The 23,356-nt window shown below is 48.3% G+C and overlaps 2 protein-coding genes across 2 annotated transcripts in view; one reads left to right on the forward strand and one right to left on the reverse strand.

Annotated features, from left to right (window-relative positions):
• The window catches only part of BCKDHA (branched chain keto acid dehydrogenase E1 subunit alpha), a 12,351-nt gene extending 6,881 nt beyond the window's left edge, over window positions 1–5,470 (reverse strand). The window contains exons 1-3 of the mRNA XM_015824580.2: window positions 5,369–5,470; window positions 709–885; window positions 532–618 (exon numbers count right to left, since the gene is read on the reverse strand). Coding sequence (XP_015680066.2) covers window positions 532–618; window positions 709–885; window positions 5,369–5,470 — 366 coding nt within the window. The remainder of the gene's footprint in view (window positions 1–531; window positions 619–708; window positions 886–5,368) is intronic.
• A 1,173-nt stretch (window positions 5,471–6,643) lies between these two features.
• On the forward strand, window positions 6,644–22,897 carry EXOSC5 (exosome component 5). Its single transcript, XM_029285803.1, has 6 exons — window positions 6,644–6,671; window positions 7,140–7,253; window positions 9,994–10,115; window positions 11,785–11,925; window positions 14,756–14,845; window positions 22,786–22,897. The coding sequence occupies exons 1-6, from the start codon at window positions 6,644–6,646 to the stop codon at window positions 22,876–22,878; spliced, it is 588 nt and encodes a 195-aa protein (XP_029141636.1). The 3' UTR covers window positions 22,879–22,897.
• Window positions 22,898–23,356: the final 459 nt, after the last annotated feature.

The following is a 23,356-nucleotide window of genomic DNA, read 5'->3' on the forward strand; positions in this document are numbered from 1 at the left end:
TATTCTATTCTATTCTATTCTATTCTATTCTATTCTATTCTATTCTATTCTATTCTATTCTATTCTATTCTTCTACTTCATTCCATTATTCTATTCTATTCTATTCTATTTTTTGCCAGGAGTAACTCTAAGGACTATTGCTATTGCCATGTTTTGGTTCCGCTTCGGAAGACCAGGAGAGTGGGGGGGGGACTGCCTTACCTTTGGGGGGAGGGGGAGAATATTCCACAGGGTGGGTGGGCACAAGGGCAGAGAAAGCTCTCTTCCGAGACCCTGCAGTCAGAGTTCTTTAACAGAGGGGGGGGGGGTCTGTAACATGCCTTCCCTGCCTAACTGGGTAGGACAGGCTGATGTAATGGGCCGAAGCCGGTCCCTAATGGTAGCCTGGTCCCACGCCAGGTAAGGCTTTCTAGGGGACAGCCAACACCTTGAATTGGACCCGGAAGCAAACGGGCACCCAGTGGAGTTGGCAGAAGTGGCCACCTGGAGATCACCTGTCCTGCCTCCCCCCCCTTCCTGCCACCCTCCTACCTGTCTCTGGGACTCGTACAGGATTCGATCCATGGTGTTGAGGAGCGTCATGCTCTTGTAGAACTTCAGCACCTCCTCTTGGGAAATCTGCAGACGGAGCCAAGACAGGGCGGAAAGTGAAAGATGGCCCTTTGTTTTGGGGGAGCAGGTAAGGGGGAGGCGGAGCCTAGAACTCACCTGGGGGTCCTCACTGGGGTTGACGATCTGCCCCTGCCGGTCCATGACCCGGTAGATGGGGATCCCCGAAATGACGTTGGGCTGTATGAATTCCAGCCTGTCAATGAAGACGGCCGAGGCTCCCGGGAACTGGGGTTTTTCCTCCAGGGAGGTGAATTCCTGCTGCCGGAGACATCCCTGGGGACAGGGCAGAAATACCTGCGTGAGGGGGTGAGCAGAGCTGCCCCACAGCCGGCCTGGGAGGGCGACCCAAGGGCTGGATTTACAAGTAGGTAGTCCTTGGCTTATGACCGGTCCCTTAGTGGCCGCCTGGGAGATTCCAGGAGTCGCACGCTGAGGTTGAGGAACAGAGTGTTGAGCTGTGACAGAATGAAGGAAGCTAGCTTTTATTTTATTTTATTTTATTTTTATTCTAAAGATTCTTCGAATGAAGTTCAACAGCTGGTGATGGCATGGAACCCCATCCAAACCATAACCAGGTCAGTCTATGCATGGATTTTGCAAGATTGACCAAGATTACATAAAATAGATCATAGATAAGTAGGTAGGTAGGTAGGTAGGTAGGTAGGTAGATAGATTAGATAGATAGATAGATAGATAGATAGATAGATAGATAGATAGATAGATAGATAGATAGATAGATTAGATAGATAGATAGATAGATAGATAGATAGATAGATAGATAGATAGATAGATAGATAGATAGATAGATAGATAGATAGATAGATAGATAGATAGATTTGGAAAGAAAGAAAGAAAGAAAGAAAGAAAGAAAGAAAGAAAGAAAGAAAGAAAGAAAGAAAGAAAGAAAGAAAGAAAGAAGAGAGATAGATAAATGGACAGAAATACAGGAGGGAGAAAAAGATGATAGATGGTAGATAGATAGATAGATAGATAGATAGATAGATAGATAGACAGACAGACAGACAGACAGACAGACAGATAGATACACAGACAGACAGACAGGCAGATGATAGATAGATAGATAGATAGATAGATAGATAGATAGATAGATAGATAGATAGATAGATAGATAGATAGATAGACAGACAGACAGACAGACAGACAGACAGACAGACAGACAGACAGACTGACTGGAGGGAGGGAGGGAGGGAGGGAGGGAGGGAGGGAGGAAGGAAGGAAGGAAGGAAGGAAGGAAGGAAGGAAGGAAGGAAGGAAGGAAAAACACAGAGGCAGATTCTGTTTTCTGGAAGGCGGCCTCTATGAAAATCATTCTTCCTTTTATTCTCCACCCCAGTCCTATAATCTAGATTCATCTTGAGACTGGGTGACAAGCTCACAGCCCGCCCCCCCCAGCCTTTAACCAATAGGCCTTGCAGCTGAATATGTCTGCTATTGTTCCATCCTGCTCTGAATTCTCTCACGAGGCCGACTCTCCAAACAAGGTGATTTAAAACTGTAGTAGCTGTTCCAGATTAAGAGTTCCCTTTCAGGAAAAAAGAATCTTTAGTTAACAAACCAGAGCACCCTTCTTGGCGCAAAACCCCACAAATCCTCTCCTTTCACACCAGGAGAAGCTAATTGCCCTTGGCATAAATAAGCTCCATGCCAATCGCTGGTGCCCGGGTCGTGCTGGGGAGACGCATGACCTGCCTTCAACACGCCCCCTGGAATGGACCAATCAGAGGAGGCACTCACAAGGGCACCGTCTGCCCTCCTCCCTTCTGCCCAGAAGCCGAAGGCTGGCACACACACACACACACACACACACACACACAAACAGACCCCTGCAAAGGACGTCCCGGGCATTCTGAAAAGTAAACCGGGCATTTTTCTGAACAGGATTTTTATTTCCTGATTGAATTGATTTTTATTTTTTTTTGCATCCTTAAATTTTGCACTGGGAGGGATGGGGTTGAGGCTGGCTATTTGGCAGGGCCTTCTCAGAAGCACACCCCGCTGAAACACCCTCCCAGAAGCCTGCACACTGTTGCAGCTTTTCACGTGCAAACTGGGGGGGGGGGTAGCGCATCCAGATATTCAGTGCAGAAAACGATGGATTTTGGGTTTCTCCTGTGGTTGCAGAGGCCACGTCGAATGCACCAGAGGTGGGACGAATAGCATCTCATTAAGATGTGGTCTAGTGACCGGGAGATGTGGTCTAGGACTGGCCTAGCAACCAGGAGATGGAGAGTTCTAGTTCCACCTTAGGCATGAAACCCAACTGGGTGATTTTGAGCCAATCAGCAGGAGATGATGAGTTCTAGTCCTGCCTTAGGGATGAAACCCAACTGGGTGACTTTGGGTCAAACCCCAGGAGACTGGGAGTTCTAGTCCTGCCTTAGGCACGAAAGCCAGATGGGAGATTTTGGGCCAATCACCAGGAGACAGTGAATTCTAGTTCAGCCTTAGGCATGAAAGTCAGTTGGGTGACTTTGGGCCAATCACCAGATGACTGTGAATTCTAGTCCTGCCTTAGGCGTGAGTGACTTTGGGCCAATCACCAGGAGACAGTGAATTCTAGTTCAGCCTTAGGCAAGAAAGCCAGCTAGGTAACTTTGGACCAACAGGAGATTGTGAATTCTAGTTCTGGCTTAGGCATGAAAGCCAGTTGGAAGACTTTGGGCCAATCGCCAGGAGACGGTGAGTTCTAGTCCTGCCTTAGTCATGAAAGCCAGCTAGGTGACTTTGGGACACCCATTTTCTCTCTCAGCCCAAACCACCTCACAAGGTCGTTGTTGTGGGGAACATAGCAGGAGGAAGGAGTATTAAGTATGCTCAACGCCTTGAGTTATTTATAAATGTTAATAAAGGCGGAATACAACCGAATAAAGTGAAATGAATGTGCTGCATGGGATCTGTAGAACAATGGAAATTGTAATCCAACAGGCCTTGAGGGCAAAAGATAAGGAAAGGTTACATACACGTGTGTGTGTGTGCAAACACACACACACACACACCCCTAGATACATCTTATTCCAAACACGCCTTCCCTCCCAATTACCAACAAAAATTGAGATATTATTTATTTTGGGGATTGATCCCCACCTAGTTATAACCCAATATTTTTCAGTCTAGCCAGGGAATTCTGGGAGTTGAAGTCCAAACGTCTTCAAGTTGAGAAAAAACTGGGTTAAGCCTTGAACAAAGGGGTTGGGGAACTGGAAAATCTAGTTTCGCACCTAGTCTTGCAGATATTCTCAGCCAGATGGATGGCGGATGGCCCAATATCTCTTATTTATGGATTTATTTGTTTAGTTTCCACAGTATAGCCGCCCACTTCAACAGCTGACTCTGGGAAGGGGCCCTCCACTGCTCTTTGCAAGGTTGTTGGGAAAAAAAAAACCTTTGCATTCAGCCCCTCATTTGCGCATATGTGCAACACACTACACACTCCGCACTCCTTTCTCTCTCTTTAAAACAGGGCTGGCTGGGGAATTCTGGGAGTTGAAGTCTACCAGTCGTCCAGTTGCCAGGTTTGGACAGCCCTGTTTTTGAAGAGATTGGGGGCCCAACTCGGCAGATCTTTTCAGAAATCCACCAGAAAAGAAAGGGGTCTCATCATGCAAGGGTCCCGGCCCCCTGCAAGGTGGCTGGACAACAATGCCCAACCACCTTGGCTGGGGAGGATGGGGCGTGTCGTCCCTCTGCTCTGGAAGGCAGGTGATGGTGGATCATCTGCCTTCTCCAATCCCTCCTCCTCGGATCCCAAATACGGGGTTGGGGGCTTTCCCACCATGTCGGGTCAGCTCCCCTTCTGGTTGTGTGTGTGTGTGTGTGTCTGTGTCTGTAAAGAATTTTGCAAAAAAAACTTTTGGGGAGCCCCAAATAATGCTCCCCATCTGGTTCCTTAACGGGACATCCCCAACATCCTCCCATCTGGAGAAGCCCCCCCCAATACCTCTCCCCTATCAATCAGAATGGAGCTGGAAGGGATCTTGGAGATCTTCTAGTCCAACCCCCTGTTCAAGCAGGAGACCCTAGCCTAGACCATTTCAATCAATCAATCAGAATAGAGCTGGAAGGGACCTTGGAGATCTTCTAGTCCAACCCCCTGTTCAAGCAGGAGACCCTAGCCTAGACCATTTCAATCAATCAATCAGAATAGAGCTGGAAGGGACCTTGGAGGTCTTCTAGTCCACCCCCTGCTCAAGCAGGAGACCCTAGCCTAGACCATTTCAATCAATCAATCAGAATAGAGCTGGAAGGGACCTTGGAGGTCTTCTAGTCCACCCCCTGCTCAAGCAGGAGACCCTAGCCTAGACCATTTCAATCAATCAATCAATCAATCAATCAGAATAGAGCTGGAAGGGACCTTGGAGATCTTCTAGTCCAACCCCCGCTCAAGCAGGAGACCCTAGCCTAGACCATTTCAATCAATCAATCATAATGGAGCTGGAAGGGACCTTGGAGGTCTTCTAGTCCAACCCCCCCCCCCCCGCTCAAGCAGGAGACCCCCATACCTTCTCAAATGCCCGATCTCTACGTGACGTTTCGCTGGCCCTATTCACTGCCCAAGGGCAGTTCATCCATAACGCCCACCGCCCCACTTCCATCCCTAGGAGACCCCCCCATCTCCCCCCATCTCCCCGGAGCTTTAGCCGTCCCAGAGACCCCCCTGCACTAGCAACCCCCCCTCCCAGAGCCCCCCCTCTTCCAGGGAGACCCCCCCCAGCCCGGGCGGGGGGGGGCGACTCACCCCTCCTGCGCGCAGCCCCCTGACCGCGGCCGGGCCGGGGAGCCGCAGCCCCCGCAGGAAGCCCAGCCCGGCTCGACCCGCCGCCGCCGTCGCTGCTGCCATCTTGCCGGAGAGGCGGAGAGCCCGCAAGCCGCGCCCGGGAACGGGCGGAGCGCAGCGCCGGGACACCCACCCGCCCGCCTCGCCCTCCTCCTCCGCCCGCCGCCCTGGGCAGAACGGGGGCGCCCGTTCGGGATTAGGGCGGTGGGGGCTATTGTGCCAGCCCCCCGGAGGGCGCCCGGTTGGGGGAGAAGGGGATTCAGGGGCGGGGGGGGGCTCCGTCGGAGGTTTAGCTTTCAGGTGATGGGCGAGGATGATGGGCATGGGATCCAGCAACGCTTCGGGGGCCCAGGAGTCCTCTCCCCACCCCCGTCCCGTCCACCCAATCTCCAAGAGATAGAGGCAGATATATAAGGGGGGTGGGAGAGGAGGAATGGATGGATGGATGGATGGGAATTGGATAGATATATAGAAAGGGAGGAATGGATAAAGGAGAGATTGATAGATGATAGAGATGGATAATAGATAGATATAGATATATAGATATAAAGATTATAGAGATTAGATATAGACATTAGATATAGATGATGATTGATAGATACATAGATATATATTATAGAGATTGGATATAGAGAAATTAGATATGATGATAGATACATAGATATAGATATATATTATAGAGATTGGATATAGTGAAATTAGATATAGATGATGATGGTAGGTAGGTAGGTAGGTAGATGATAGATAGATAGATAGATAGATAGATAGATAGATAGATAGATAGATAGATAGATAGATAGATAGATAGATAGATAAGATAGATAGATAGATAGATGGGAACTGGATAGATATATAGAAAGAGGGAGGAATGGATAAAGGAGAGATTGATAGATGATAGAGATGGATAATAGATAGATAGATATAGATATATAGATACACAGATAGAGATTATAGAGATTAGATATAGACATTAGATATAGATGATGATTGATAGATATATATTATAGAGATTGGATATAGAGAAATTAGATATGATGACAGATACATAGATATAGATATAGAGATTGGATATAGTGAAATTAGATACAGATGATGATGATGACAGACAGACAGAATAATAGGAATGGAGAGAGATAAAGCAAGAGCGATATAACTCTTAGATTTGCTGTCCAGAGTCTTCTGCAGTACAAGCTCTCATAAACTGAACAAAAAATAAATAAATCGCAAAATAACACAATGTTGGGCATCTTGATCGCTTGCTGGAGTAAAAAGGCAGCGGGGGGGGGGGAAGGAGACGCACCAAGCAAATCAGAAATATGCATCACAAAAAGATGCGTGTCAGAGGAAAAGGGCTGAACGTGCACTTTGCATGCAACTTGGCTTTGGGGGGGGCTTGCTCCCTCCCCTTAAGGCAGTGTTTCTCAACCTTGACAATTTTAAGGCATGTGGACTTNCCATTTTAGGACGTGTGGACTTCCGACTCCCGGGGTTATTTGCAGCAACCCCCCTTTTGAAAATCGTGGAGGATGCCAAAGTTATCCTTTGGATAACTTTCGCTACATTTCAACTCTTCCAGTTATTAGCAATTCAACATATTTGTGCCGCAGGTCAGTTTCCCTCCCAAAAGAGAAATTTAGAGTAGATAAATTTTCTGTAAATTCCCTCATTTCCACAATTCAGCTGCTAGGAGCATATTTAAAGCCTTTCTTTTTTTTTTTCTGGCTATTTTCAGGGGATACCTCTGTGTTAGTCGGGGTGTACGGACCCACAGAAGTGAAGGTCAGCAAGGAAATCTACGATAAAGCGACTCTGGAGGTGCTGCTAAGGCCGAAAGTGGGCCTGCCAGGTGAGGGGGCCCTATGTTGGAGATCACCCCAAAGGGTGAGGGGTTTTTGTTTGCCTGTTCGATGCTGGTAGATACCACATATATGCTTGTATTTATTTATTTATATCCCTGCTTTTATTACTTTTGCAAATAACTCAAGGGGACAACCTATCCAACACATCTTCCTTCTGTTTTCCCCACAACAACAACAACAACCCTGAGAATAAGGGACTGGCCCATTGTCACTCAGCTGGCTTGCATGTCTAAGGCAGGACTAGAACTCTGTCTCCTGGTAATTGGCCCAAAGTCAGTGACTGTCAGAACTGAAGAAGCTTCTTGGATGAGAAGAGAAACATCTTCAAGGAAAAACGAAGGAAGTCCAGTTGCCTCTGGAAAAAGCCCCTTTTGGGACAACCAGGACCTGGATGACTGCGAATCTCCATAGACATATAACAATCCCGCATTTGTGTTATGTCTGAGCATAGCCACTCTGTCCAACCCTTCCTCTGATTTAAATTCTTGGGCACGCTCACCGTTCTTCCCACCCTTCTTGAAGGGAGCACAATCCAAAGGTGAGGTGATCTGTTATCTCCATAACCAAGCGGGCCATCTGGAACCCCAGCAAGAACGCCATCTGGATGTTTTGTTCCCTCTGCCAGGAGCTCACAAAGGAAGATTGCTGGCAAGCAGAGAGAGGAAAAAACAACAACAAAATAATATTCCTTTCTCTCTCAAGATCCTTTTCAACGCTGACAGAGTCTGTGGAGAAGCTGGCTTTGCTGGAAATAATGCAGTTGAAAAAGGAACGGATTTATTTCCTGTCTGGGGGAGGGGACAAGAAGCCCTCTTCTGAAAAGATCTTACGGACCCAACGGATCACAGAAAATCACAGTAGAAGCAGAGAGGCTGCTTGGGAAGGTGTGAGCAACTTGGGGCCTTTTCCACTTAGGAATATAAGGTGTCTTCAACCTATGACGACAACTGAGTCCAAGATTTCTGTTGTTAAGTGAGGCAGGGGTTAAGTTGAGTTTTGCTCCCATTTTTCCATCTTTCCCTGCCACAGTTGCCAAGTGACTCGCTGCAGTTGTTAAGTTAGTAACACGGTTGTAAAGTGAATCTGGCTTCTTCCCCATTGACTTTGCGTGTCGGAAGGTCGCAAAAGGGGATCGCATGACCCCAGGATGCTGCAGCCGTTGTAAGTCTGGAAAAGCGGTCATGTCACTTTTTCCGGTGCCGTCGTAATTTCTAATGGTCACTGATGGTTGTAAATGGAGGACTACCTGTATCACAATCTTTGTATTATGCAAGCTGTTTGGAAGTCCCTGGAAATCCTGAAATTCTTATTTCACTTGGAAGCTTTGCCCAGAAACGTGTCCAGTGGGATGTGCTGGAAGCAGAATTGAATTCAGTTAGATTACTCTTTGTTAGACCTGTCAGGAATGCCTTATACAAGTACAGGCAAGTCCGCGGCATACGACCACAACTGAGCCCAAAATGTACGTTGCTAAGTGAGACATTTGTGAAGTGAGTCTTGCCCCATTTTACGACTTTTCCTCGCCACATTTGTTAAGCGAATCCCTGCAGTCGTTAAATTAGTAACCCGGTTGTTAAGTGAATTTGGTTCCCCCATTGATTTTGCTTGTCAGAAGGTTTGCAAAAGGGGTCACATGACCCCGGGACACTGCGACCGTCATAAAGGTGAGTCAGTTGTCAAGGACCTGAATGTAAATCACTGTGGGATGCCGCAACAATCCTAAGTCTGAAAAATGGTCATAAGTCACTCTTTTTCAGTACTGTTGTAACTTCAACCACCTGTCGTCCTTGATTTATAATGATTCGTTTAGTGGCCGTTCCAAGTTACAGTGGCATTGAAAAAAGTGACTTATGAGCGGTCCTCACCCTTATGACCACTGTAGCATCCCCAGGGTCCTGTGATCAGAATTCAGGCACTTGGCATCCAGTATGAATTTACAATGTTTGCGGCGTCCCAAAGCCATTGGCGAACTTCCTAGCCAGCTTCTGAGAAGCAAACTCAATCTGGAAAGCCCGGTTCGCTTAAGGACCTCGTGATTCACTTTACGGCTGCGGTGATTTGCTTAATAATCCAAAGTTTGTAAAAAAAATAATTGAGCATGAATGACGGAACAATCGCCAATGGAATTTCCCAATGGAAATTCATGTCCCAGTTAAACCTCCGTTGAGGACTATACCGCCATTTGATTATTTTCTATATTATAATAATAACGTTGGAAGGGACCTTGGAGGTCATCTACTCCAACCCCTGCTCAGGCAGGAAACTCTACAACATTTCGGACAAATGGCTGTCCAGTCTCTTCTTAAAAACTTCCAGTGTTGGAGCATTCACCGCTTCTGGAGGCAGGTTGTTCCACTGGTGAATTGTTCTAACTGTCAGGAAATTTCTCCTTAGTTCTAGGTTGCTTCTCTCCTTGATGAGTTTCCATCCGTTGCTTCTTGTCCTGCCTTCAGGCGCCTTGGAGAATAGCTTGACTCCCTCTTCTTTGTGGGCAGCCCCTGAGATATTGGAAGACTGCTATCCTGTCCCCCCTCGTCCTTCTCTTCGTTAAACTAGACATACCCAATTCCAACAGCCATTCCTGATATGTTTTAGCCTCCAGTCCCCTAATCATCTTTGTTGCTCTTCTCTGTACTCTTTCTAGAGTCTCAGCATCAGCACATTGGGACATTTTAGCAAATTGCCAAGCCTTCTAACCACCCACCCACCCTTTTTTTTTTTTTGCAGGTGTCTCTGAAAAAAGCAGAGAGCAGATGATCAAGAAGACCTGTGAGGCGGTAGTTTTGGGCAACCTGCATCCCCGTTCTTCTGTTATGGTGGTTCTTCAGGTGATTGCAGATGCTGGATCTGTATCTTTTTTAGAAAGAGGCTGACTTCAATACAGCTGGAGGGCAGCAGCTTGAGGTGTGTGTGTGTGTGTGTGCATGCGTGTGTGTGCCTGTCTTAACCGCAATACAGAGTTCTGAAGAACAGTTTGTCTTTCTGTGTTTTTCCCCCAAACTTCTGAACAGACTACAGTTATTAGCTCCGCTAGATCAGATCAAATCAAACCTTGCGAGAAATGAATCTACGTTTTGCTTGCCCTTCTCTTCAGCCTGGGTGGGGAGGGGGTTAGCTTTTAAGATACTTTGGACTACCGTGTCCATCACCCCCAGCCAGCCCTAGGATATATTATGGGCCTTAGAGAAGAGATGCTGCCGCTTGCCTGATTCCAAGCCCCCGGTGTGATTTGAATCAATTAGCCAAACGAAAACGGAGATCCTGACCTGAACCGAGCCGTTAAGAAAAGGCAATAAAAAGAATACAGTGAGCGAGAACACATGCTAGCTTGCCCTGTCTTTAACCTGGTTTCACCTCTGCCAGGCTCCTGCTGGCATGATGGCTTGTGAGAGTCAGAAAGCCTTTGGATTAGGCTCGCCTCCTTTATTTGTTGTGTGTGTGTCCCCCGCCCCGCGCGGGGGATTTTCTTCGTCTTCTCTCTTCTACTTCCAAAGAGCTGAAACGGCTTGGCAGAGCGGAGGGCAGCAGAGGGCAGCAGCGGCCGTGAAAACCCGGACCCCCTTTTTTTTAAGCTGTGCCAGTCAATCCCCAGGAAGCTACTTATCCGCAGCAGAGCGGGAGGCCTTGAGAGGGAAGAGAGATCGGCTTGCAAGCGTTTTTGCATGTTAAATCGACTGCCTGCTGAGCAACTTGGGGATGGGTCTGTGGAAATGCGTGATAATCGTAAGGGTGAGGACCGGACCGAAGTCACTTTTCTCAGCGCCGTTGTAAGTTTGAATGGTCGCTAGAAGGACGGTCATAAGTGGAGGACTACCCTGTATTGAGAAAAATGTTATTAAAATATATGTGGCCCCCTGATTCCTAGCAATTCTGGCTAGCTGCCCACGGCTCTGAATTGCAGATCTGGCTAGTTTTCCTGCTGCTGTCCATCACCAGCCCCTCCCTCCCTCTCTCTCCCCCTCTTCCTCTCTCCCTCTGTCTCCCTCTCCCTTTCTCCCTCTCTCTCCCTCTGTCACTCCCTCCCGTTTTCCCTCTTCCTCTCTTCCTCTCTCTCCCCCCTCTTACTTTCTCCCTGTCTCCCCTCTCTCTCCCTGTCGCTCCCTCCCCTTTTCCCTCTCTCCCCCTCTCTCCCTCTCTCCCTCTCCCTTCCCTTTCTCCCACTGTCTCCCCCTCAATCTCTCCCTCCCTTTTTACCTCTCCCTCTTTTCCTCCTCTCCCTCTGTCTCTCCCTCCCCTTTCCCCTCTCCCCATCTCTTCCTCCCCGCCTCTTTCTCCCCCTTCTTCTCTCCTCTCTCCCCCTCTGTCTCCCCTCTCTCCCTCTGTCCCTCCCCTTTTCTCTCTCCCTCTCCCTTTCTCTCCCTTTCCCTCTCCCTCCTCTCTTCCCCCTTTCTCTCTCTCCCTCTGTCTCTCCCTTTTTTCCTCCCCCTCTCCTTTTCTCCCTCTCTCTCTGTCCCTCTCCTCTCTTTCCCTCTCTTGGTTTGTTCTTATTTTCCTTGAATCAAATCTCTACCCGTAAAGCTGCTCTCCAGCTGTTTGAACGCCGCCTGCGTGGGACTGGTGGATGCCGGGCTGCCAATGAGCTCCTTGTTCTGCGGAGTGACCTGCGCCTTGGACGCCAGTGGCAATATCCTCCTGGACCCCACGGCGAAGCAAGAAAAGGTGGGCTCCTTCTTCATTCCAGGCAGGATAAATGCTGTTGCTCTTTTGGTGGCAGGGAGTAGCAAAGGCCCCACCGGGCACTGGGGAGGAGCAGGCAGGAGACAACATGAGCAAAGATTGGGTAAAGTTTCTGCTTATATCACTAACGGAACAGCCAAAGCATTGTTTCTCGACTTCTGCAACTTTTAAGATGAGTGGACTTCAACTCCCAGAATTCCCCACTGGCTGAGGAATTCTGGGAGTTAAAGTCCACTCATCTTAAAAGTTGCAGAAGTCGAGAAACATTGAGCCAAAGGACTCGCCTGCCTGGATTCTTGGCAACATCAGCCCCCTCCTGAAGGCTGGAAGTCTGATCCCAGGCTGGCTGGGGAGGATAGGAATTGTAGTTCAACCCTCTGGCAACATAGGCCAGATCTGACCTCCAGCCCTGCCGGAGGCATCACTATGCAACACGGGCCTTCCAATGTCCAGATTCAACCTGGTGTGGCTGCCAGGGAGGGAACCCTCGGCTTTGGGGCACCTGGCCGGTAAATCGTGTCTGTGACGATGCCAAGTCCAGTCAAAGAGCTTCAGCGGGTAATTGGCTTCTTCAGACTTGGCAGCCCTAAAAGCCCGTTCTTCTGGACCCCAAAATCCTTAAGCCTTTCTGAATGGTTTTGCTGGTTTTTTTGTCAGTGGCTGGCTTCTCTCCATCACCAGCCTCTCTNTCTCCTCTCTCTCCCCCCTTCCTCTCCCTTTCTCCCTCCTCCCTCTCCCTCTCTCTCCCTTTCTCCCTCCTCCCTCTCTCTCCCTGCCCCTCTCCCTTTCTCCCTCCTTCTCCCTCTCTCCCTCTTTCTCCTCTCTCTCTCTCTCCCTTTCTCCTCTCTCTCTCTGTCTCTCCCTCTTTTGCCTCTCTCCCTCTTTCTCCTCTCCCTCTTTCTCCTCTCTCTCCCTTTCTCCTCTCTGTCTCCCTCTCCCTTTTTCTCTCCCTCTCTCTCCCCCCTCTCTCTCCCTCCCTCTCCCTCCCTCTCTCCTCCCCCTTGTTTCTCTGTCTCCTGCTGATGGCTAAAGCATCACTCAGTCACGTTGACAAAGAGTGCAGATGGGGGAAGGCATTCTGTTCTAAGGAAAACTCGTCTCCTCTGAAGCTGCAGTCCGTTTGGGAATTGGGAGGAAAAAAGCATCCCTAAGAGTAACGGGAGAAAAAATATTATTTCCCAAAATATCGGATGTTGAGTGCCTGCCTGTCACTCTTGACTCCTGGCAACTGATGGATGGGTCCCTGCGAGTTTTTTTGGCAGGATTTCTCAGGAATGGGCTGTCCTTGCCTTTTCCTAGGGCTGAGAGAGACGGGCTTTCAGACTGGTCCAGTTAACTTCTGAGCATGAAACAGAACTAGAACTTAAGTCTTCCTGTTGTAGTCCTGATCCACATTGTTGGATTACTAATCCCATGCTCTTTAATCAGAAACGTTTTGTATATCTCTACTCATGAGCCAACGAGTCTCAACCTTAGCAACTTTAAGGTCTGGATTCCAACTCCCAGAATCCTTGCTGGCTGGGGAATTCTGGGAGTTGATGTCCATGCATGCTGGCTGGGGAATATTGGGCATTGAAGCAAATCTATTGGCTGGGGAATTCTGGGAGTTGAAGTCCACCCATCTTAAAAACTGCCCAGGTTGAGAAAGGCTGCCTTAGACAATCCAAGAATTTGGACTATTTTTTTTAATTAACCCAGCTTTTTTCTTTCCATTATCAACTAGCTGTACCCAGCCACGCGTTGCTGTGGCTCAGTCTGGTAAAAGCGTGTGTTGCTTTTACGTCCAACAGATGGTGCTGTTTTCCAAAAAAAGCATGATTTTACCTGTCACAGGTGTGACATCTATATAATATAGGTATATAAAAACACGCGCGTATTCGAATGCGACGTTGTGTCAAAATTTCAAAGCAATCGGTGAAGAACTTTCGGAGATTTAAGATTTTGAACAAACGAACATTTACATTTTTATTTATATAGATAATTCAACCAGATCATTAAGGCCAAATCACATTTTATTTACTCGAATTATTTACATCCCACGCTCCCTAAATTCCTCGAATAAAGGGGATTGGAAAATCCGAATGATTATTGAAAAAATAAATCAATCCCCACAGAAAGTTAAAGCTGCATCACGGCCGCGCTTCAACGGGGAAAATAGCAACACTTCGCCAAATCTGCTTTAATCCACTTACTTCGGAACGGAGAAGTTTGAACGTGGCAAGAAAAATTGCATTTGCTAATTGTGCACCTCGAGCTGAATTCGAAAACCTAACCCCAGCTCCTAACTCGAACCCCGAACCCTAACCCCTGTATGGATTTCCCCATGTACAGTATTTCACAAGGAAATGTAGATAGGGTGGGCTCAAAAACCCATCACGCTCCTAAGCAAACCGAGCGGCTACGAATCCTTTGGTGACGTCCATTTTGCTTCGCTGAATTCAAGGAGACCTAATGTTTTTCATGGCCTTTTAGAGGGTTCCTGGGAATTTAGGGGAGATGTACCCGTGTTTCCCCGAAAATAAGACCGGGTCTTATATTAACTTTTGCTCCAAAAGACACATTAGAGCTTATTTACCGGTTAGGTTTTATTTCCAGGGAAATCCTGTACTAAATGCATCCGTCTGGCTGACGATCTTAACTGGGGCTTATTTATATTACGAGCATCCTGAAAAAAATCAGCTTATTTTCCTGGCTGGGTCTTATTTTCGGGGGAGCACGGTAGGAGGCAAGGGTTGGGAAGGCCAGTTCTGATTCGTATCAAAATTAAGAATTTCCGTAGCCTCCGGGAGCTCAATATTCTGTCTTCCTGCAGGACGCCCCTGCGGTGTTGACCTTCGCCATCGATAGCGTTGAGAAAAAAGTCCTGCTCTCCACCATGAAGGGGACGTGTTCCGAAGAACAGGTGAGGATGACGGCCGATGGGTATCGCCTATCCGGATCTGGACTTGTCACCCACCCCCATTTGCCTGGAGGGGAGGGGTGTTGAGTGCTTTGTTTGTCCGCTGCCTCTTGATATTTTTGATATCCCTGACACACATACAAGATGGGTGGATCGGTCCCCGTTCGGGGCTGATGGATGGGGTGGCATCGGCACTTTGGCCGATCCAGATGGATTAACTCCAATCTGAGATGCCCCAAAAAAACACACACTATGGGGGGGAGGGAGTGTTATCAGAGGAAGGAGCCAGTACTTGGGGGGGGGGGGAGAGAAATCACAAATTGCCGTGTTAAACCCAAGGCAACCGTCTGCCAGTGTGTCAGGTATCCATGGTAACCGTGCACCTCCTTGGGCCACGCGCTGATTTATTATTATTAATATTATTCAAAGTATTTCGGCCTGCTTCCACCCTGCAAGCAGTTTCAAAGCCTTGAAAAACGTACCCAGAACAAAGGATTACGGAGGGAAATCCATTCGGGATCCCCCTGGTGTCCAAAACCCAGCCTTCTCGTTAGATTTTTCATTTAAATCCTCATTTTAAATAATAATAATAATAATAATAATAATAATAATAAATAATAATAATAATAATAATAATAATAATAATAATAATAATAATAATAATAATAAAATAATACATCTAGGGGCCTTGCTTATTTTTTAGACTGGCCTACAGGTTTTCCTCACTTTGATTTTACACTGTTTCCCTCAGCAACTGCAGTGCCGAGTGCTTAAAAACTTCCAGTGTTGGAGCATTCACCGCTTCTGGAGGCAGGTTGTTCCACTGGTTGATTGTTCTCACTTGTCAGGAAGTTTCTCCTTAGTTCTAGGTTGCTTCTCTCTAAACGAGCTGTTGTAAGTCGTGGATTACCCGTCCTTCTGATTTTCTTGCAAAACCGCACTACAAATAAACCAGTGGTGGGATTCAAATGTGTGAACAACCGGTTCTCTGCATGGATGCCACTTCCAGAAGTCTGTTCTGGGCCTGGGCAACAAAAAATTAGCCGCCGGTTCTGCCGAAGTGGTGCGAACTGGCTGAATCCTACCACAGAAGGAAGGAAGGAAGGAAGGAAGGAAGGAAGGAAGGAAGGAAGGAAGGAAGGAAGGAAGGAAGGAAGGAAGGAAGGAGTGGTGGGATTCAAATATGTGAACAACGGGTTCTCTGTATGGATGTCACTTCCGGAAGTCCATTCTGGGTCTGGGCAACAAAAAATTAGCTACCGGGTCTGCCGAAGTGGTCCGAATCGGCTGAATCCCACCACTGGAATGAACCTTTGGTTAAATGACTGTGGCCTTTGCTTAACAACGGTGGATTTACGTGATGATTTGCTTAGCGATGGTTACCTAACGGTCGCAACTTGGGGACTGCCTCTATGTGAGCGTGCACGGGTATGGGTGGCAGAGAGACAGACAGGCTGAGGATGAGAGAGAAAAAATAATAATGGGTGAGATGTGCTCTCCTTTGTGTCCTGGCTGTGCATCGACAAAGGGCCCTTAGCATTCCAGGCGAGACGCGCCGAGTCGTTTCTCATTACCGTCACCGCATCTCGGCCAAATGGCTCGGAACGCCGAGCCCGTCCTGCTCCGAAGGGACAATTAGGGACGTTAATGCGCTATTGAGTGGCGCCGGCGGCCAGGCACCATTAATTAGACCAGTGTTTCTGTCAGGTGGCGAAGGCCGCGTTTTCATTCCAAGAGTGAATTGTAATAAATGGGGGCTCTGGAAAAACAGAATTATTTGCAGCCCAGATTTCTCTTTGGCCGAGGTTGGTGTGTTCCTTCTCGGGCTGGATATCCTCCTGATAGCGTCGGGCCGTAGCCGTCGTTATCCCGCTAGGAATGAAGACACACACACACACACATTTGAAGGAAGAGAAGAGCCAGGGTTGATCTGTGGGGTCCTTGGTGCTCTCTGAGGTTGCTTGTTTTCTTGCAGACGTTTCATTACCCGACTAGGTAACATCATCAGTGCTGGAAGGGAGTGGGGTTTGTGGAGAGGAGGAGGAGGAGGAGGAGGACAACTGTGGGGTCCATGGTGCTCTCTGAACTTGCTTGTTTTCTTGCAGACGTTTCCTTACCCATCTAGGCAACATCATCAATGCTAGAAGGATGGAGGGTTTGCTCTTTGTTAAACCCTGTAAACAAAACACTGATGATGTTACCACATTTGGTGATGAAACGTCTGCAAGAAAACAAGCAACACCAAGGATGCCACAGTTCAACCCTGATTCTACAAAGATTCTCTTCCTTCCAATGGCCGTTTCTTAGGCAGGTAAATTCTTGGCACTGAACTAGATTAAATTTTTTCAGCCTTGGCAACTTTAAGATGGAGGGACTTCAACTCCCAGAATTCCCTAGTCAGTGTGCTTTAAGAGGGGTGGACTTCAACTCCCAGAATTCCCCAGCCAGCAATGAAATTGCCCCCCTCCCAATTTTCAGTTAAAAAAAAAAATGCCCCCAAACTCACTTAATGACAGCTGCGCTCACAATCACTGCTTTTGCCTAACAACTTAAAACTGAGCTTGATCGAGCGGTGACCCACTTAATGACTGCCCTGACGTACAGCCATAATTCCAGGCTCCATTCCAGCCGTAAGTCGAGGACCACTTGTACTTTATCTCCTAAAGGTGGTTTTTTTGTGCCTATCAGCTGGGAGATTTTCCTGCTCTTGATGAATGTCAAAGTCTATAGCCCCTTTGCGCTTTAATTCTTCTGATTTAATGCCCCTCGGTCATTGCTTTTTTTTTTAAATGTTGTTTTCAGGCTTGACGTGAGCGCTGTTGTACTGATTCCTTCCCCCCCACCCCTGTTTAGCAGGAATGCCCCTTTGGGGGTCTTTGCGAGCATTGTCTCCCCCTCTTTAAGCATTCATCACCATCTCCAGCGCCTCTGGCTAAAATCGGCGCTTAGGTGAAGGGGAACGGAGAGGGCACAACCACACATCCATTTTAATCAGGGCAGGCTCCGCAGAAGCCTGACAACATCAGCCTGTTGTGTGATGTCTGGCCTTGGTTTTACACATCCCCCTTTTCCCTATGGCCCCGAAATGCTCTCCTCGTAATTTGCACCGAGTCTGGGATAGACTAAAAACTAAAATTATGCAGCTGAACTTCTAGAGTTCCCAATTCTCATTTTGATTTCCTAATTTATCTATTTATTTATTAAATTTATATACCGCCCTATCTCCCTTGCGGGACTCAGGGCGGTGAACAGGCGATACTAAAAACCACGATAATAAATAAATAGTTTCTGTTTTAAAATCGAATTAAATAATAGGCCTGTTCTAAAAACACACCCATACAAAAACCCCCCACTGAAACATAATCAAACTACGCCAGGCCGGCCGCACGGAGTAGATGGGCCTTCAGGGCTCGGCAAAAAAGGCGCAGGTCCGCAACTGTACGTAGGTCGTGGGGTAGGTCATTCCAGAGGGCAGGAGCAGCCACAGAGAAGGCTCTCCCCCTGGGGGTTGCCTTTATTAGGGCTCACCCAATAATAAGTCTTGAAAAGGTAAAAAAAAAAAAAAGTGGCATGATATAGGACCAGGGCCGATGGTGCTCACAAACCTACGCATTAAACTTAAATAAAATAAAAAAAAATACAATTGCTGCACTCATACAATAGGTTGCACCAAACTTAAGTCTGGAGTAACATAATAGTCTAGTTCACACAATAGACTTAAGAAAAGAGCTAGGTTTTCACAACACACTGAACGGAAAAGAATCCAACCCCATTTTAAAGCTAGCCTAACAGGAAGACCTGGAGGAACATTGTCCGTGGGGTCGCGACGGGTCAGACGAGACTTCGCAACTAACAAGAAAAAAAAATATATGTAAAGTCATAATTCTTAATTTGCACCGAGTCTTTAGAACGGCTCGCAAAAGAATCCGACAAGGGACAGGTGGGAAGGGGGGGAAAAAACGCTCGGGGTTTTCCGGCTCTCCATCTCTAAAAGTTGTCCAGCATCCTTTAGCACAGGCGTCCCTAAACCCCCGGGGCTGTGACCCAGTAGCGGACTGCAGCCTGTTTGTAACCGGTCCGCAGAATGGTGGGCGAGCACGTGCACACGGAACCATCCCTCTGCCGATCGCCCGGCGGCTTGGAGACACACCACGGCTCTTTTCCATCTTTTCCTTGGCAGGTGTCTTAGTCACCTGGGCAGCCGTGGGCGGTTGGCATCAGCCAGCAAGGGAGAGCAAATGATTCAAATTTACTCTCCTTCTGGATCTGAGCTCAGGGACGCTTGATGGCGTGCTGGCCTCCGCGCTGGTTTGAAAGCTTTGCTCTGGAGGAGGAGACAGGACAGTGAACAGGTTGCTTCCATTGTCTCCCACGGATCAAGAACGACCCTGCCCAGCTGGGTCTTCTCCGTTCCTGGACAATTTCAACCCAGTTGTGTCCTTCAGCGGCTGCCTTGTGTTGCAGACAGACAACCACGCAGAAGCCCTCGGGCTGCTGGTGGGGAGGAAAAAAAAACCCGTCACCGGACACGGTGGATTGCTTCTCGTGGCACATTTAATTTGGCTTCTGCAATAGCCCATTATCTGGAGCCACAAAATATGTGCTGTTGTCACTTGCTCTGCTCCCCCCCCCCGTGCCGGATTGAAGACAGACAAACTGAACTGTGTGTGTGTGTGTGTTTGTGAACCCAGCAAACCCATGTCGGGTGTGGGTGCCGCGCGGTGCAGATTCTCGCCGCTTTTTTGAACCTTTGCTTGGAGGGAAGTCGCCGCCCAAACCATGACTCTGGGGTGGGGGAAAATAGGTTAGGTGGTCCTTGTCTTACAGGTGTCACAGCAAAAAACATCCAATTAGGTCTGGAATGCCTGTTGCTAAGCAACGGGGCTGCATCCGATTTCACGAGCTTTTGTTTTTCACCGGGATCATTAACTGAAATTGTACGGTTGTTAAGCAGATCACACGGTCGTGAAGCAAATCCAGCTTCGCCCCCCCCCCCCCCCCCCCCCCCCCCCCCCCCCCCCCCCCCCCCCCCCCGTTGACTTGGCTCATCGGAAGCCAGCTGCGAAGGTTTTGGCACAGGATTTTGGTCTCACCGAGCAACGTGCAGGGGGGCCACCTGAGTTGGTTTGCTTCATGGAGGATAAGAGTATTGTGTGAATCTGTTCCACTGTGGCTTGGAAGCTACAGTTGTGTGAACGCCCTCAACTCTGGTCTGTGCAATCACCTGGGTGGTGATCTCACTGTGGATGCAGGGAAGCTGACTGTCCCTGGGTGTCAAAGTGCTCTCTCTGTTCCCAAGGCAAGGATGTGATCTTGGTGGTCTCTGAGCTTGGTGGTCTTTTTGCAGATGTTTCATGACCCAAGTAGGTAGCATCATCCGTGCTAGAAGGGAGTGGGACTTGTAGTATAGAAGAGTAGAAAGGAGGAGGAGGAGGAGGAGGAGGAGGAAGAAGAAGACTCGGGTCCTTGATGCTCTCTGAGCTTCTTTGCAGACGTTTCATGACCCAAGTAGGTAGCATCATCTGTGCTAGAAGGAAGTGGGACTTGTAGTATAGAAGAACAGAAAGGAGGAGGAGGAGGAGGAAGGAGGGAGGAAGACTGTAGAGTTTTTGGTGCTCTCTGAGCTTGGTGGTTTCTTTGCAGACGTTTCATGACCCAACTAGGTAACATCACCAGTGCCAGAAGGGAGTGGGGTTTCCAGAGTGGAGGAGGAGCAGGAGGAAGAGAGTTGTAAGGTCTTTAGTGCGTTTTCAGCTTGATTGTTTTCTTGCAGGTATTTCATGACCCAACTAGGTAACATCAGTGCTAAAAGTGAGTGGGGTTTATAAACGGAGTGCAATCCCCACTCCCTTCTAGCCCTGATGGCTTTCCCTAGTTGGGTCGTGAAATGTCTGCAAGAAAACAAACAAGCCCAGAGAGCTCTAAGTCCCCGCAGTTCAACTCTGAGCCACGAAAATTCTCTGCCGGAACCCATCCCTCCTTGCCACAGATTTGGTCCAGCAAGAACAAAATCGGAAAAAGTAGCCAAAGGAGACAGTGGAAACACACGGACTTTCTTCCGTTTCGGTTGCGCAGGGCCGCCTTCCCAGAATTCCCGTTACTTTTGAGGCTGGCTTCAAACCCATCTTCGGAAACCTTAAAACCTGCATCGGCCTCAGTAAGAAAAAGAGGATGGGATTGAAACAGTCGTGCGCGCCCGGGAAGAGCTTTTCTTCCAGAGTTTTTATTATTTCTGTTTGGCCAAGACCAAGCAGGGCCAATTGGGGAGGAAGGACAGTTCGCCGTTTTCCTGTGACGGTTCCCGCGTCACCACACTGGCTCGGCGGCGTGCGCCCGGAAAGATTGATGGCCCGCTGAATTGAGCGAGAGGGCTGAACTGATTCTTGATTTGTAACCGCTTGTCTGCATTCTCCGCCGGCTGCGGACTGGCGCACTCCGGCCACGCCGTGCGCCGCTGGTAATTGAGCTGAAAAGGCATAAGCGAGGCAGACAGTTTTTGACAGCCCTACGCGAACGGCTCGGCTGACATGGAGGAGGGAGGGGGGCACAGAGAACTGTGTTGGAAGTTTCCTCAGTATATTGGTGTGGGGTGTGTGTGTGGGGGAGAATGGACGGCTCCCTTTGCATATAAATTGGCAAATTAAAACACGGCCTTGCGAGGAGACCAGATAAGAAAAGTCGAAAAGAGGAGCTAATTGTCCTTTATGGTCAGGCTGCATTAACAGAATCTTGCTAGTCTGAAAGTGCAAATGCTCCACTGTCTTTTTTAATCACCTGATTAGCAAAGGGGAATTTTTTTCTAAGTTTCTTTCTCTGGCTGTTATGCAGCTGAGGGTGTCTGATTCCTTTACCTTTATCGTACTCTGGGTAGCATCTATCAGTTTCTCCTCCTCCTCCTCCTCCTCCTCCTCCTCCTCCTCTTTCTTCTTCTTCTTCTTCTTCTTCTTCTTCTTCTTCTTCTTATTATTATTATTATTATTATTATTATTATTATTATTATTATTATAATATTCTCGCATACTGATAGTGCTCGGCTTAACAACAGGTCATGTAATGTTCAATGTTACAGTGGCACTGAAAAAAGTGACTTATGACCGTTTTTCACACTTACAAACTTAGCGGTCACTAAATGAAGTGTTGTAGGACTGCCTGTATGCAGGTAGACTGTGCTGTGGTGGCGCAGTGGTTAGGATGCAGGATTGCAGGCTAATTCTGCCAACAGCCAGCAGTTCGATTCTTACCAGCTCAAGGTTGACTCGCCCTTCCATCCTTCCGAGGTCGGTAAAATGAGGACCCAGATTGTTGGAGAGCAATATGCTGAGTTTGTAAACCGCTTAGAGAGGGCTGTAAAGCACTGTGAAGCGGTATATAAATCTAAGGACTATTGCTATTGCCCTCCCTACTTTCCTTCCTTCCTTCCTCCCTCCCTCCCTCCCTCCCTCCCTCCTTCCTTCCTTCCCTCCCTCCCTTCCTTCCTTCCTTCCTTCCTTCCGTCCTTCCTTCCTTCCTTCCTTCCTTCCTTCCTCCCTTTCTTCCTTCCTTCCTTCCTTCCTTCCTTCCTTCCTTCCTTCCTTCCTTCCCAGTGGTTAGAATGAGCATTGCAGGCAACGCTCCTGCCCACAGCCAGGAGTTCGATGCCGACCGACTCAAGGTCGACTCAGCCTTCCATCCTTCCGAGGTCGGTCAAATGAGGACCCAGATAGTTGGGGGCAAATATGCTGACTCTGTAAACCGCTTAGAGAGGGCTGTAAAGCACCGTGAAGCAGTATATAAGTCTAAGGGCTAAGCACTATTGCTATGGGTGTAATTGAGACCTGGGACTGTGGTCCTATCAGGGAGGGGCAGACAGCAAGGGCTGCGCCGCCCCCCAGTCCATTTGAAAGGGGTCTTTTCTTTCCCTCTTTCCTGCTTTTAACCATCTCTCCTTCCCTTAATCCCTGCAGCTTCAGCAGTGCATTGCCACCGCGCAGCGAGCGGCCGAGACCATCTTCCGCTTCTACCGAGATGCGGCTTGCAGGAAGTACTCAAAGTGGTGACTACTTCCCCCCACCACCACACACACACACACACACACCACCGGTGCAATGGGACATTCCTAAGGAAGAGGGGCCGATGCAGCCAACAGCCTTCCAACAGCAGACTCTGCTTTCTAGATGTGCGCAGACTGCTGTTAACCCAGCTTGTGGAAGTAGCTGGCAGATGGGACGCCAACAAGCTGGGAATGCTGGCTACCTAAACCCCGACAACCCTCAGCCTCCAGGATTTCCAAAACGCACGTTAAGCATCCACTTCCTGACTCCAGAAGAAGTTTCTGGATCCAATGCAATTCTTGCTCAGTTTTACCTACTTTTTTGTTTTCCCATGCAACTTTTTCAGCCCTTCCTCTTCTCTTCTTGGCTGAATTATTTCCCTTTTTTTCCCCCTCTTGGCTTCTGCCCGAAATAATCACACTTGTTTGTTGCAAAGCCAACCACTCCTCTTCTACTTCCCTGCCATGACCAGGAAGAAGCAAGG

The sequence above is a fragment of the Protobothrops mucrosquamatus genome, unplaced genomic scaffold, assembly GCF_001527695.2.
Source record: "Protobothrops mucrosquamatus isolate PMUCROS unplaced genomic scaffold, P.Mucros_1.0 scaffold2283, whole genome shotgun sequence".
Lineage (NCBI taxonomy): Eukaryota > Metazoa > Chordata > Lepidosauria > Squamata > Viperidae > Protobothrops > Protobothrops mucrosquamatus.